Here is a 13,880-nt window from a genome sequence, read left to right as displayed (position 1 = left end):
AATAGTAAGTAAACGATGTCGACCTGAAGCAAGAAAAAAAAAAAAAGACCACAGATTCATTCATTTTCCCTCAACTTAGTCCCTTATTTATCAGAGGTTGTGGAATGAACTGCCAACTATTTCAGCATATGTTTTACGCAGCCAAAACAAAGTACTGGGAAACACCCATACAATCTCACATTTACACGCACACATACACTACAGACAATTTAGTTTATTCAATTCACCTGTACCGCATGTCTTTGGACCGTGGGGGAAACCAGAGCACCTGGAGGAAACACACACGATCACAGGGGGAACATGCAAACTCCGCACGGAAATGCCAACTGACCCAGGCTGGACCCAAACTAGCAACCTTCTTGCTGTGAGGCGACAGTGCTAACCACTGAGCCACCATGCCGACAGACCACAGATTTATACTGTATTTCATGCTGGATTCTGCTGTGATGAAAAACATTGCAACAAACACCAAAATCCACCATATACAACATTTTTATATATATAAAATGCATAATAATAAATACATATTTAAAGGCAAACAGGTATACACTTTTCCCTCAATGAAAACAGTGATGTTTTTACCTGAGAATACATTTCTATCATTACAAAATGAGTACGTGAAGTGAAAATGCATCTAAAAAATATATTTTGATTTTAATTTTCTTACCCTCAGGCCAGACGGGGTGTGAGTGACTTTCATTCTTCAGTACAACATTAAAAAAAAAAAAAATCTATGACTTTTGTGACTTATTAGAGTAAAAAAATAAACATTCAGGCACAAAATTAATATCTGTGGATCCATGAGACTTTGAGGTCTCATGAAATCAAAGGATCAATCTGCAAAAACTGAACATTATTTTACCTTTTTAGTCTTCAGCGTGTTCATCAATCATCAGGAGAAACAGGTATTCATGTTTTGACTATATATTTTGCCCCAGTAGCTCTTGTATTGCAGTTTATGGATCACAATTTCGGCTGAAAATCTTCTTCACAAAAATTAGATGCAGATATCAAGTGCAAATTCATTTTTGGAGGACGAACAATCTAATTAATATCCATTTTATATCTAATAGATGCAGATATTAACTGCATATTCATTTTTGGAGGGCGAACAATCCAATTAATATCCATTTTAATACCGATTAGATGCAGATATTAACTGCATATTCATTTTTGGAGGGCGAACAATCTAATTAATATCCATTTTAATATTAATTAGATGCAGATATTAACTGCATATTTATTTTTGGAGGGCGAACAATCCAAATAATATCCATTTTATTATCAATTAGAAGCAGATATTAACTGCATTTTCATTTTTGGAGGGCGAACAATCCAATTAATATCCATTTTAATACTAATTAGATGCAGACATTTAGTGCAAATTGTTTTTTGGAGGGTGACCTATCTCATTAATATCAGACGAATTAAGGATAACCTGAAATGCAATCCTTTCATAGTACACTGTGTCCCTTTGACATTCAGTGATTTGGATTTTTATTTAATGTCTATTAGTTGAAGAGCTTATGGTAACTCAGTAAATATTTTCTCCTTCAGATATTCTTTCCATGCGTCGTCAGTGGAAAGCTCCATTGAGTTCCATTCAAAGTGAGGAATCTGTGTAGAAATGCACATTATTAGCAGAAGTATACAACTGGAAATTGTTCATATCTTTTGCATATCATTGTAGATTATTGAAGTATGTTTAACAAGATGATTCCGTTTTCGTCTTTCTACCTTCATTTTTGCTTGATATGCAATGTTACGTGCGGTTTCTTTAATTAAATAAAATCAGAAATTTACAAGTGACAATAATATGAAAATGTCCACAGAGATCACACATTTGCATGTATCAGGATATATGCAGGAATCCTAACGGTAATTTCAGTATCTTTTTAAGATGTTTTAAAGACCATCTCAGAATATTTTAAGACCTCATCGCCACTTCAAGTTCTAATCAGTATCAAACCTTTAACTTAATAAACAGTTGTTAGTAAAGAGTTGTCGTTAAATAAAGCACAGCCATGCAACAGAACTCAGATAAGCTCGGAAGAAACAAAGCTTGAAAGAATAAATGACGTGGTTGTTTTCATCGACATGTTTCTCCAACTAGCAGTACACAAACTTAAATGTTCCCATTTTGCCATCAGTTTAGTACTATAGTTTTGCTACATGTGGAGAGCATCACATCACCCTCCTGTGTTTGTCACAAATTACGTGACATCACGTGACATCACCCGGACAGAGGAGTTTGATACGCCCCAGCCCGTATCAATCGCGTGGATCGAGCGTGGATCGAGCACGCCATTGTTAATATTAGGAGGAAAATAAATATATTTATGCTATTTTGGAGTAAACACTTTGGACAATGCATTTTCAAAATTTAAGATCTCGTAAAAATGTGATTAAGACTTTTTAATACCTTAATTTTCTCAATTGATTTATCAACTTTTAATACTTCTTAAGACCCTGCGGACACCCGGTGTAAACTTATCAGCAGTTTTCATAATGAAAAAAATACGTAAACGCATAACTATATTTTCATTTAGAGCAGTGGTCCTTAACCAACGGGCCGTGGACCGGTACCAGATCGTGGATCAATTGGTACTGGACCACACAAGAAATCAATAATTATTTCAGTTTTTTTATTATCCGAGCTTTTATTTTGAAAAATGACCATATTCTCTTGTTTACATCTCAGTCACTTGCGTACCCAAATTTAACCCACAAGCAGCAAAATGAGTAAGAAACAGACGTCTTTGGAAAGTTTCTTTACTAAGTGGAAAAGGCCCAGTGAAGAACCCGTGAACTGCCAAGGAATGGATCCACAACCCATTTGTCAATAAATCAGGTGAATCCAGCGTGGCTGTGCAAGAAGATCAACTGATGGAGATCTCAAATGATGGCGGCCTTTTAGGGGCTGTTCGCATATCGCGTGTTTTCTGCACGCAAACTCATTATGTCCAAAGGAGGAGTGTGGCTAGCGCATGCATGCGGTGGGACGTGCTCGACACCTTCCAGACGCAACCAGTTGAATTAATGCTGCGAGCGCACCGCAAGTCACATGACAAGAATTGACCGATCAGCTTCATACTTTGAATTGAATATACACATTTCGTTAGACTGATTACCTCAGACAAAAACAGAACACCCAAACACTGCAGTGCTTTGTAATTTTCTACATAAATCGAACTTGTATCAGAGTGACAGCAATGTTTTGTCAGCTTGTCATCCTCTGAGAAAATGGTTGATGGTCGCCTAGCAACCTATGTAAACTTCCCCTCAAGCAAAGAGCTTAGAATCACCAAGAGGCGACACTCAATAGAACGTTCCATTAAAACAGCAGCAGCGATTCCTCCATTCTGGAGTGAAAGTGATCAGCCGTCCATTTGATCTTATTGCTGTCGCGATGGCAAGCAGCTGCTTTGTTTTTTATTTATTCATTTAAAAAGCGCATTAATGCTGAGATATAACCTGAAAGACGACAATACAACACTTACCATCACAATCATCAGCACTTTTAATAGTTTATTTTACAGACTTAATGTTTCATTTATTAACCATACTTGTTTTCTTGAATCTTTTTTTTTATAGTTTACGCACTGACATAATACATATTAATAATGACATGTTAAATTAAATTAACATGACTTTCAAAAGGGATGTTGATAACAGATTAACAGTACTTGTTGTTGCAGTATTATGTTATAATAGTACCTAGTATTTTTTCCAGTTTTAGCTGTTAAAAAAGACTAATAACGTTTTTATTTAAAAAGCTACTTTCTCCAAATTTATTTATTTATTTATATATATATATATTTTTTTTATTCATGATTTTTAATGCTGTCATTACCAGATATTGTAGTTTTTGTTGTGTTTACTCATTTTTGCTTCACCCTAATTTGAGTAAAACAAACAAAAAAAATAGTAATTAAGTTATTTTGTTAACTTTACTTTTGTGTTATATGTGAAACAGATATTTTAGATATCAGACATATTAAATTTAGTCTTGTCAACATTTTGTAAATTGTCTTTTCATTGGGATATTGTTTTAAAATGTTACTTTTCAAAGGCGATGCACTCATTTTAACTCGTATTTAATTCAATATTGTAATTCATTCTGTCTAATGATATGTTAAATATCTGTGCTATTGTTTTATTGGAAATTTTCATTCCAAAATGGCTGCCGAGTGACACTAGCGGCATCTAGTGGCTGTTTCCCAAATAGCAACAAAGTGTCGCCTCTTGGTGATTCTATGCTCTTTGCCTCAAGCGTTGACCGGTCCGCAGTGACAAAAAGATTGGGGACCACTGATTCAAAGTGACTTTTTTGTATAAAATAACTAAAAGGTGTCATGTTTTTAGATATGTTTTCATATATTTTATTTATGTTTTATATTCAGAACTTTAAAAAACAATAATGCTGGGCAAAAATTCTTCGTGATTACTCGCATCCAAAATAAATGTTTGTTTTGACATAATATATATATATATATATATATATATATATATATATATATATATATATATATATATAAATAAATGTGTGCTGTGTTTATTTATTATGCATATATAAATATACACAACATCCATGTGTACAGTATATTTGAGAAAATATTCATTTATATTTAGAATTTAGATATAAAATATATATGCCTATTATATGAAAAAGTAATATCTTTAAACAATAGTTTTAATATCTTTGTGACAAAAAAAGTTTTGTATAGTTTTGCTTCGATGTTTCTGAGTGTAAAACATATACATAATAAATATATATAGTCCACACACATATATAATTTCAAAACAAACTTCTAATTTTGGATGCGATTGATCGCGATTAATCTTTGGCCAGCACTAAAAAAAAAACCAAAGGACATTTTAGTCGAATAACCCTGATTTTCAATGAAATTTTTACAATATTTTATTTGAAATATGAAACAAATATTATCACACATAAAAACTTATATTTTATTATTTTTAATTACTCTAAAAAAGTGCAATTGCAAGTGATAAGATTATTATTATTATTATTATTATTACTATTATTACTGGACCAAATATCACCCAGACCTTGAGTACGGTACATGATCAGTAATAGTATGACTCCATTCCTCCATAATCTCTTTCAGCTGACCTGTAATACATGATATCCTAAAATCTCCAGATGTCTTTTCTTCATCATGGCCTCTCCTTTCATGTGCCGAGTGTTTCTGCAAAAGGATCTGGAGTCCAGAAAATCCAGGGCAATGCTGAACAGATGATTATTACAGATTAATATAGTGCTCAACATAAGTCACACAGATCTCTCTTTTAAAATCATATGTTCCACAGGATGCTTTACAATAATATATCTATATATATATTATTGGCTATATTTACTGAAAGATGGATAAAAATATTCATCTTCAAAAGCAAGTGTACTCCTTTATGCTGAGCGTCTATACGTCTGAACTATATTAAGTCTATGGAGTGTTTAGGTCACATGACACACACACCGGCGCGCTCCGGGCGGCAGCTCTGTCCTCTCCTTCTCTGCTGATCCGGACTGCCAGTGAACTTTCCCACCGTCGCTGATCTGCAGTCGAGTCGGCTCACTGTACGGCAGCGGGTGAAGATGACGATCCAGAACAAGCTCAAAATCTAGTGAGAAAAACAGCAGTAATGGTGTAACCAGGACCGTCATATTGTACCATTATCTATGCTTCCATCAAAAGATGTGAATTAGATTTATGCGCAAAACTGGAATATCGCATAAAAATGTTGAGAATAAAGGAGCTTTGGTTTCCATCCAATGAGTGAAGGAGAACAAAATCATCACTTCCTAATAAACTAGCACCAAATATCAAAAACAGGGTTTCTGCAGGGTTCATTCAGTTAAATTTAAGACTTTAGGACATTTTTAAGTCCATTATGACTGAAATTTTAGACTCAAAGCGCTAAAGCCTAAGGAATTATTCAAATGGCCCAGATGGAAAAGATTATTATTTGCCTTATCAAAAAATGTTTTATTATAATTTAATACATTTAATAATACAATTATACATTAATAATTTAAAAATGTAATATTTTAGATTCAAAATATGTTAAATAGTGTAAAAGCAAGCAAGCTCTACTTGTATCCATACACTTATTTTTCCAACATAAACTTTCTTTAAAATAAAAAAATAAACACATGTTTTAAAAGTTTAACACTACAATAAACTAAATCTACAGGGAGAACTTAAAAATATATATTTTTTAAGGAAATAATTCAACCATTATGATAATAATGGCTTTTTTAAATAAATAAGTTTAAAGTTTTATTGAGATGGATTGTTGATGACTGTATGGGTTTTGGCCAGATTGGCTAGCAATTAATGAACAAAGGAAAATTAAGACCTGTTTAAAAAAAGATGTAGGACCTACAACACAATATTTCAGTAAATTGAAGACTTTTTAAGGTCTTAAAATTTGGATTTTGAGATTTAAGACATTTTAAGACTTTTCAAGACCCTGCAGAAACACTGAAAAGAACAATATATTTGCTGCAGCAGGAGAAGCCACTGTGGGCCTTTTGTCTTATACTGTATAATAATATTGAACCACTGTGATGATGAACTTTGGCTGAGGGAGTTTAGAAATGACTAAAACAACATTTCAGATGTGTAACCCGGACCAGAACATCAACAGCCTGAGGTACCAAGACATTTGTGCTGCCCATTACATTACAAACCACAGGAGAGGGCAAATTCTTCAGCAGGATAGTGCTCCTCCTCATACTTCAGCCTCCACATCAAAGCTCCTAAAAGCAAAGGTCAAGGTGCTCCAGGATTGGCCAGGCCCAGTCACAAGACATGAACATTACTGAGCATGTCTGGGGTAAGACGGAGGAGGAGGCATTGAAGATGAACCCAGAGAATCTTAATGAACTCTGGGAGTCCTGCAAGAACGCTTTCTTTGCCATTCCAGATGACTTTATTAATAAGTGATTTGAGTCACTGCAGAGATGTATGGATGCAGTCCTCCAAGCTCATGATGGAGTCAGACACAATATTCATTCTTTTTCCACTGCAGCATGACTTTATATTCTATACTGGACATTATTTCTGTTAAGTGACGAGACTTTTGTCTAAGCAAAGTCAGACTTCACTGTCCTAATTAAATAATTTAAGATCAAGGCATGATCATATTATATTTTGGTAAAATAAGCGTAATCTAGAGGCCTTTACCTTTTATATAAGCCACTTCTGATACCAAATGATCAACTAGAAGTCAAGTTATTATGTGTTCCTAAAACCTGGATAGGCGACAAGCCTTTTGTCAGGTAGTGTACATGTAACTCACCGATAGAATAGTAGTATGGAGTCACCACTGCTACTTTGGCACAGTTGATTTCTCCCAGGACTTCACCAAGAATCTTATGGATCTGCTGCTGGATTGGGCTGATGGAGCTGTTGGCTACAATGTGATAGAAAAGATATATACATATACATATATACATATTTATACACACATATATACACATATACACACACACGGCTTGACATTAACACCCACCAACCCGCCAAATGTAGGTAGATTTCAGCAATGGCGGGTAAGACGTACACTCCCACTAGCCACTTTGGCTGGTTGAAAATAATTTTCCCTGATATTAATTCTTAAAAGCAGGGTTCGACATTAAGAATGGTCCAATATGCATGCAAAGGCGATCTTAGAATTGAGAAGCAACACGACTTACGAAGATAATTGCGTTCGCGCAAGCAATACAAAGCAGGTGAATACCGAATGAGAGGATAATCACTCGCGCTAACAGCTGAGGAGACTGTTTATAACGCGTGCGCGCTCCCGTTTCCTTGCGTGAAGCAACTGTGTCTAGAAACACAACTGATGTGATCGGTTCTTTCAAATAGACTAGACAAAAAGTGATGAACATGCACTTACAGTCTTGCTGATTTCCAGAGTTCCAGATTTGTCTTTAAGCAGCGCCAGTTGCTTTGGCTTTAAAAACTCTTTAAACAGATTTATGGGTCTAACGTTAACCGTGTGTGTGATCATCCTTTCATTATCACACGGTATGTTTTTACCTGCTTTCTTTTGCGTTAATGTGGTTTAATTATGATTTTTTACAATAACATTGCTTTAATGAAAGATTACCTCCCCATTTATGTGTAGTTAACTGGTGATCTGGGACCTTTAGCCAGGTCAGATTACAGTGCATATGTTTTGTTAAATAAGTATAGTATACAGCTATATTTTGCTTGTTTTGACACATTTAAGAATTTGTGGCTAAGAAATAATTAATTATTAATGTTTGGTGTGGTGATAAATTTGTAAAATCCTTCATTTTTAGCACTGAAAATGATGTGAAATAAAAACTAATTGTAATACTATGACCCATTTGCTCATGATTATTGAGCAAGCTCATACACGACACACAAAAAGTGAAATGAATGAGGAGGCGTGTAGAGATAACACAAAATCAAGTAATTTTAGCATGTCAAATTCAAATTTATGCATATAAAATAGATTTTCCCAACAATAAAATTGTGGCTAGTGAAAATGGCGAGTGGCTAGTAATGTTGCAAATCTACTAGCCACAGTGGCAGGTGAACAAAAACGTTAATGTCAAGCCCTGTATATAAAAATAGTTAACCTGTACTTATATATTAAATAGGTGATGTCTAGTGTACAAGTATCTTAACCTTAGTACCATGCAGTTTTTTTTGTACCACCTTGGGTGGGGTTTTAAGCAATCTGTCCTATTACTAAAACGTAATGTACTGTATACACACTGCTGATCACCGATTAGTCTGACAGAATTGTCATTACCAGCGCCACTGGATTTCTGACGCAAGAAACCAAACCTGATGTATTTAAATAGTCACAGCAGAAGAAACTGCTGTATTGTTGATTCACACGATTAAACCATTTTTATACCACAGCAAGTAAACAACACTTGAAACCCCAGAACCACGGTGAGTGGAAGAGCTCCAGACATTCTTCTTGTTGGTAGCTGAGGAGCAGATGGGACGACCCAGAATGATATTTTGATGGATTTGAATAATCATGTGTTTTAGGATGCCACAGCAGTAGAGTCTGCACAACTACAGTGATATTCTCACCTATTTTAATATCCCGTTTCCACTGAGTGATACAGTTCAGTCCACTTTTTTTGTCCACTTCCACTGTTAAATGCTCCATTTCCACTGGTACGATTCGGTATGATACAATTTTTGTGTCCATTTCCACAGTCAAATGTACCAAAAAAGCAAACTGTACCGTAAAACTTTTTGGGAACCCTTTACAATTAGACCTGTGTATTTTTGTTCAATCAAATGTATCCTAAATGATGTTTAACGGAGCAAGGAATTTTTCACAGTATTTCCTGTATTTTTTTTCTTCTGTAAAAAGTCTTATTTGTTTTATTTCGGCTAGAATAAAAGCAGTTTTACAATTTTAGGACAATATTATTAGCCCCCTTCTTAAAATCAAGTGCTATTTTGGGATTTCCGCCTGGATTTTGCCTACCCAAATTTAAAAGCTTCCCAAATCCACATGCAGAGGTGTAGGAGGTGTAAATGCAAAGGTTTGGCATCATTGTAAAGAAAACCCTTTGAATTTTCATAAAATACTGTTTAAATTATTAAAACAATCGTATATGTTCTCCGTTTTATAATCAACCCCTCAAAAAAAAAGAGGTGCTTTTTTGTTTTGTTTTTTGTAAACTCAAATTTGAAAGTGTACTTTTACGTTCTGTGTGGTCTAGCTTGCTGTAATTAATTTTGGTGGTCCCTGCACATGTCAGTAATCATAGGAAAAAAGAAAAACGTCTCTATCATAATCTATGCAAAAGTTATTCTATTTCAACTGATGAGTGAATGGAACCACTTATGGGTGTATTGGGTCAGTACAAACCTTTAAAATGTAAAGAATGTGGAAGTAAATGATGTCACAGACCCGGTACGCAGAGTTTAAGCAACATTTTTATACAATAACTTGCCTAATAACCCAAACTGGCCTAATTAACCTAGTTAAGCCTTTAAATGTCACTTTGACATACTAGTATATTAAAAAATATATAGGTATATATATCTAGATATAATATATAGATACAATATATAGATATAAAATATTATGTACTGTCATCATGGCAAAGGCTAATAATTCTGACTGTATAGTGTATTCTATAAAAAAGCAGCTACGGTTTACCCACCTCTTTTCTGCAGCTGCTGACAGTAGCGCTCATGAAACCATGGCACATGAAACTCTGGACACTCCAGACAGACGGCGCGGTTCAACTGCATGAGGCGGAGACGGATGTACAGATTCTGAGACTCTGGAAAGGCTGTCGGCAATGAGAAACATAACAGCACTTAAAGCGCATATAATATCCAACAGACAAATGAACAAAAGTCCATCTTCAATTCTAGGGTCAATCAATCATCGCACTCATAGTGAATGACTGGAATCTTTTTGAGTGAGAAATTAATGTAAACACAGACTTCGGATAGGAGGTGTGAACAAGAATTATAAATCTGATATGGGCAAAAAAAAAAGTGCATTAAAGGGATAATTCTCTCTCTCACTCACTCAATCACACACACACTCACACACACACACACACACACACACACACACACACACACACAATTGTTTGAGTTTCTTTCATCTGTTGAACACAAAAGAAGATATTTTGAAGAATGCTGCAAACTAATAGCCATTGACTTCCATATTATGTTTTTTCCTAAGGATTTCAATGGCTACATACTTCATACTTGACTGATTGCATTAAGAAATGCAAAATAAAAATAAAAAGTTTGAAAGTTTAACATCACAAACATTTTTAACATCACAAATGAGTCAAATTTATTAAAATTTATTCATTCATTTTCTTTTCGGCTTAGTCCCTTTTTTAATCTGGGGTTGCCACAGTGGAATGAACCGCCAACTTATCCAGCATATGCTTACGGATGCCCTTCCAGCCGCAACCTATTACTGGGAAACACCCATATACTCAAATGCAAACACATACACTACGGACAATTTAGCTAACCCAGGTCACCTATAGTGCATGTCTTTGGACTTTTGGGGGAAACTCAAAGCATAATATTTTTAATAACACATTTCTAAAAGCTGATTTCTAATTAACTCAGTAATTAGGCAAATCATTGTAAAACGAGGGTTTGTTCTGTGGACAATTGAAAACAAATAGGGCTTAAGGGGGCTTATAACACTGACCTTAAATAGATTTTAAAACAATTAAAAACTGCTTTTATTTTAGCCCAAATGAAACAAATAAGACTTTCTACAGAAGAAAAAATATTATAGGAAATACTGTGAAAAATTCCTTGCTCTGTTAAACATCATTTGGGAAATTTTTGAAAAAGAAACAAAATTAACAGGAGGGCTAATCATTTAGACTTCAACTGTATCAGCTAACATGCTTATCAACTCATCAATTTCAGTAGTATTTACAACAAACATTGCACTACTTGCGATCTAATACCAATAATGGACATACTCTCAAGATGGGCATCCAACTTCGCTAGAAAGTCAACGCTGAATATTTCTCGGATCATCTCCTCAGGAAAGTAATCAGCCATCGCCAGTGCGTGAGCCATGAGAACCAGCAGGTGAGGGTCAAAGGAGCCTATTTAATTGAGCAATAACAGGTTAGAATCATTCAGGGCTAAATTCAAATCATTAACAAATGCAGAGCGGAAGGAGCTTACCAATATGTGGAGTGATATGTCGAATAGACGCATCAAAAAACTCCTCCACTCTTGGTGGGTCATAGTTTAGCACAGCATAAGGCAACAATGTGATATATGCATCAGAGTAATGAATCTGTACAGAAAATAAAGACGAACATAAAACTTTATTTCATATCAAAGGCGTTGAAAATATAATATAATACAATGTAATGTAATGTAAAATAATATAATATAATATAGTATAATATAATATAATATAATATAATATAATATAATATAATATAATATAATATAATATAATGTAATGTAATGTAAAATAATATAATATAATATAATATAATATAATATAATATAATATAATATAATATAAAATAATATAATAAAATATAATATAATATAAAATAAGATAATATAACAAAATAAAATATGATATGATATGATATATGATATGATATAATATAACTTGACAAAAGTCTTGTCGCCTATCCAAGTTTTAGGAACACATAATAACTTCTAGTTGATCATTTGGTATCAGTAGTGGCTTATATGAAAGGTAAAGGCCTCTAGATTACGCTTATTTTACCAAAATAAAATATGATCATACCTTGATTTTTAACAATTTAATTATGTCAGTAAGGTCTGACTTTGCTTAGACAAAAGTCTTGTCACTGAACAGAAATAATGTCCAGTATAGAATATAAAGTCATGCTGCAGTGGAAAAAGAATGAATATTGTGTCTGACTCCATCATGAGCTTGGAGGACTGCATCCATACATCTCTGCAATGACTCAAATCACTTATTAATAAAGTCATCTGGAATGGCAAAAAAGCGCTCTTGCAGGACTCCCAGAGTTCATCAAGATTCTTTGGATTCATCTTCAATGCCTCGTCTTTCATCTTACCCTAGACATGCTCAATAATTTTCATGTCTGGTGACTAGGCTGGCCAATCCTGGATCACCTTGACCTTTTTTGCTTTCAGGAACTTATTCTGAACGCTTTTCTGCTGAAGAATTTGCCCTCTCCTGTGGTTTGTACTGAAATGGGCAGCACAAATGTCTTGACACCTCAGGCTGTTGATGTTGCCATCCACTCTGCAAATCTCACACACCCCAATACTGAACGTAACCCCAAACCATGATTTTTCTTTCACCAAACTTGACTGATTTCTGTGAGAATCTTGGGTCCATGCTGGTTCCAGTAGGTCTTCTGCAGTATTTGTGATGATTGAGATGCAGCTCAACAGATGATTCAGTGGAAAAATCTACCTTCTGCCACTTTTCCAAATGACCAACTAAAAATCTACTTATTTTTTGTTGCTCTTACAACTGGGATCAACAACAAGACATTTGTCAGGTATATTATATTATATTCATTTAAAATCATATTCACATTTATGTAACATGTCTGTACAAAAAAAATTTACAAAGGTTTAAAAATCAAGTGCATCACAAAAAAGTACAAATATTTCATAATATTCCTGTTTTTATTGCTATCTTTTAATCTTTGCTATAGGTAACGCCCCCAGTGTCTCTTGCTCCACATAAATGGTTACAAATGTTTTAATACAAAATGATTTAAAACAAAACATCTAGGTTTTAGCAATTATTATTTATTTTATCTTATTTGACTTCAATAACTATTGTACCCTTACCCCATTACACATATGCATTTTGTTTAACATTAATTTTGAAGCATTTGGATTCAATTAAACTCATATAATCAATGGATAAAACTTTAAAATATGAGATTACATGTTTGACACAAACATACACACAATACAATTAGTTTATAACTTACTAAATAGCACAAAATTAACCTTGTATAAATTATAGCTTATATAACCTTAATAAAAGAGCATTTAATATATTAATCAACACTAAAAATATATAAATAGAAGACAACATAATTAAGCCTGTGTAAAAATTTATATAAATTATGTTAATGTTATTTAAGCATACTAATTAACCTTAAAATGAATTCAAGCACTAAAAAGCAAAAGCGAAATAAAAATAAAACCTTAATAAAGCTTTAAACAAACATAATAGCGCACAGAAAATTTTAACACACAAACTGAATATGTAAAATAAATACTAACAGCATATAATAATAATAATAACTACAAAAAATATAAATTAACCTCATGTAAAATATATATAAACTCATCAGCCACTTTATTAGGTACACC

The 13,880-nt window shown here is 33.7% G+C and overlaps 1 protein-coding gene across 2 annotated transcripts in view; it reads right to left on the bottom strand.

The window, feature by feature from the left end:
* Positions 1–474: 474 nt before the first annotated feature.
* fastkd1 (FAST kinase domains 1) overlaps positions 475–13,880 on the bottom strand; it is a 39,463-nt gene continuing 26,057 nt past the window's right edge. For both annotated transcript variants that reach the window (XM_056465925.1, XM_056465924.1), the window contains 7 exons: positions 11,712–11,826; positions 11,501–11,629; positions 10,193–10,324; positions 7,324–7,437; positions 5,496–5,640; positions 5,135–5,249; positions 475–1,617 (listed from right to left, as the gene is read on the bottom strand). In XM_056465925.1, coding sequence (XP_056321900.1) covers positions 1,525–1,617; positions 5,135–5,249; positions 5,496–5,640; positions 7,324–7,437; positions 10,193–10,324; positions 11,501–11,629; positions 11,712–11,826 — 843 coding nt within the window. In that variant the 3' untranslated portion in view covers positions 475–1,524. The remainder of the gene's footprint in view (positions 1,618–5,134; positions 5,250–5,495; positions 5,641–7,323; positions 7,438–10,192; positions 10,325–11,500; positions 11,630–11,711; positions 11,827–13,880) is intronic.

Source organism: Danio aesculapii, chromosome 9 (assembly GCF_903798145.1).
Source record: "Danio aesculapii chromosome 9, fDanAes4.1, whole genome shotgun sequence".
Classification (NCBI taxonomy): domain Eukaryota; kingdom Metazoa; phylum Chordata; class Actinopteri; order Cypriniformes; family Danionidae; genus Danio; species Danio aesculapii.
This window is presented reverse-complemented; position numbering and strand designations above follow the sequence as displayed.